The sequence below is a fragment of the Teleopsis dalmanni genome, unplaced genomic scaffold (assembly GCF_002237135.1).
Source record: "Teleopsis dalmanni isolate 2A unplaced genomic scaffold, ASM223713v2 unscaffolded_contig_0612, whole genome shotgun sequence".
Classification (NCBI taxonomy): domain Eukaryota; kingdom Metazoa; phylum Arthropoda; class Insecta; order Diptera; family Diopsidae; genus Teleopsis; species Teleopsis dalmanni.
The window spans coordinates 1-2,263 of NW_024031994.1; the positions used below are offsets into that span (position 1 = coordinate 1).

The 2,263-nt window shown below is 36.7% G+C and overlaps 1 protein-coding gene across 1 annotated transcript; it reads right to left on the reverse strand.

Annotated features, from left to right (window-relative positions):
* Positions 1–829: 829 nt before the first annotated feature.
* Positions 830–2,263, reverse strand: LOC119663587. The gene has a single exon (XM_038073199.1). The coding sequence runs from the start codon at positions 2,261–2,263 to the stop codon at positions 830–832; it is 1,434 nt and encodes a 477-aa protein (XP_037929127.1).

The following is a 2,263-nucleotide window of genomic DNA, read 5'->3' on the forward strand; positions in this document are numbered from 1 at the left end:
AACATTGTTTTAAATAAAATCAGTAACTACAAAATACTCAATCAAAGTACTTCAATAATATAATCAGTACATTTTGGTCCTTCGAGCCGGATATACCAAGAGTGCTATGATCAATAATATAATAGTACATTTTGGTCCTTCGAGCCGGATATAGCAAAAGTGCTATATCAGTGTACTTCACTAATATAAAAGTACATTTTGGTCATTTGTAGATATGTTTCTGCATCCTGTATCCTACTTCCGTAAAAATTTATTTGTTTTTGCAAGTCTGTCACCTGTCCTTGGGACTTTACAAGAACTTGAGGGATTACCTGTTGATGCATTACAAGAATTCAAGCTATCATGAAAACTATTCTTTGCAGAATCTTTTTTTTCGATTTTTTGAAGTTCCGGTTCGAAATCAATTTTTATTGATATATGATCATTTTGTAATCTCATATATCGCCCATCCTGTTCCTTTAGTTCCTTAATATTCTTACCATATTCATCGCATTTATTTTTATATTCAACCACATCGGATCAGTGGACGTAGTTGCATCATCATGGAATATGGTAGTATACTTTAACTTAAACTCATTTTTCGACACAATAAAACAAGCAGATAGAATTTTAATCACAATGAGTAAGACTTGTGAAAATTTACAAACTTTTGAAGGGCAGTGTAATCGGCTTTTAGACACAATGAAACGGCAAGTTGAGAATATGAAGAACACGAATCAATATCTATTTCCACAAAATATTAAAAGATCTAAAAGAGCACTATTTGAATTCATTGGATCGCTGCAACATATCTTTTTTGGAACAATGAATGCAGATGATAGGAGGCAGATTACATATGTAAAGCAGAGAATAAACTTTTAGCTTTAGAGAATGTTGGTACACTACCATCTATTTTGTGAAGAGCATGATGCAATATTTTGACAAAATCCTCGCAGCTGAAGACAATACTGCGACGATACAGTTTAGGTTGTGAAGTAGGATTGAAGAGACTAGGATAAATATGGCCATTTGGTAACCCATATGGATAGAGGAATTTAGAAATGAGAGAGCGGCGATAAGAAGTCAAAGGTTGACCATAAGGCTCATTATAGTTGGTGAGTAATTTTTCCAGTTCAGAATGGACAAGATACTGAGGATAACCGTTGGTATAGAACCGAACAAGACAGTCAGCAAGATCTACGGAAAGGAAAGTATCGCTAGTGCGATAAAATACACGACGCAAATGAGTAGAGAGTACAGATTGCTTAACTTTAATGGATGTATGTGAAGTATAATGGGTCAAACGCATGGATTCGGTGGACTTATGATAGACATTTACTAAGAAAGCATGAGAGGATTGGAAAATACGATGATCGAGATAAGCAACACAAGGGTAAACACTATATTTGAGATCTGGTTTTTCTACAGTATAAGTTACGTCGTATCCAATGAGACGGGGAAAAGCATCCATAAAACTAGAAACAGAGAAAGAAGGCATGTAGAGGAGCACATCGTCGATATACTTCCACCAAGCTAAAACACTATGGGACAAGAACAATGGATTATAATTAAGTTCAATCTGAGCATCTAGAAATATGGTGGCCAATAAGCCAGAGGCCCCTCCACCTTGTGGTAACCCTTCGTGTTGCTGATACAAATCACCATTGAATGTGAAATAATTGGCCTTATGGAGTATAAAATCTAATATAGATTGCAACATACTGACATCGATAGGGCAAGCAGCTTTAAACCAATCCTGACCCATAAAAAACTGCAGTAAATCCCATAAAGGAGGGATGCGAGTACTTGGGTACATTTCTCGTATTGCCATTGTAACTAATACATAACCTGGACGAGGCTGCAATTGTAGTAAATGATCGGTAAGCTTATTAATGTTAGACAGATTATGACACGAAAGCTTACTCTGGAGAGCAGCAGATAAGAAAAACTGACATAGCTTGTGTAAGGGGTGAGAGTACCATTGAATGGGACTGCAAATCGGACGGACCGGATTGTCAAGCTTATGGGTCTTGATAGTTCCATATAGATAAGGGAAGGTTGGCGAGGATGATAATAACTTCTTAAGGCTAGCATTTATAGAGGAGGGATAAAGATTAGGTTTAGCAGCATGAAGACGACACAAAGGATTAACAACCTTCCGGTACTGCGCCTGAATCTTGCGAGAAAGCTGGTCCTGATCACCGATGAATATTGAACAAGCTCCAGTACTAATATAACTCTGCAATAGGTCATCAATTTTTCCAATGTAAGAATCCCTATACAT

Bases quoted from the DNA above. Each gene is read 5' to 3' on its own strand.
- LOC119663587 (XM_038073199.1), bottom strand. From the start codon at position 2,263: ATGTATAGGGATTCTTACATTGGAAAAATTGATGACCTATTGCAGAGT.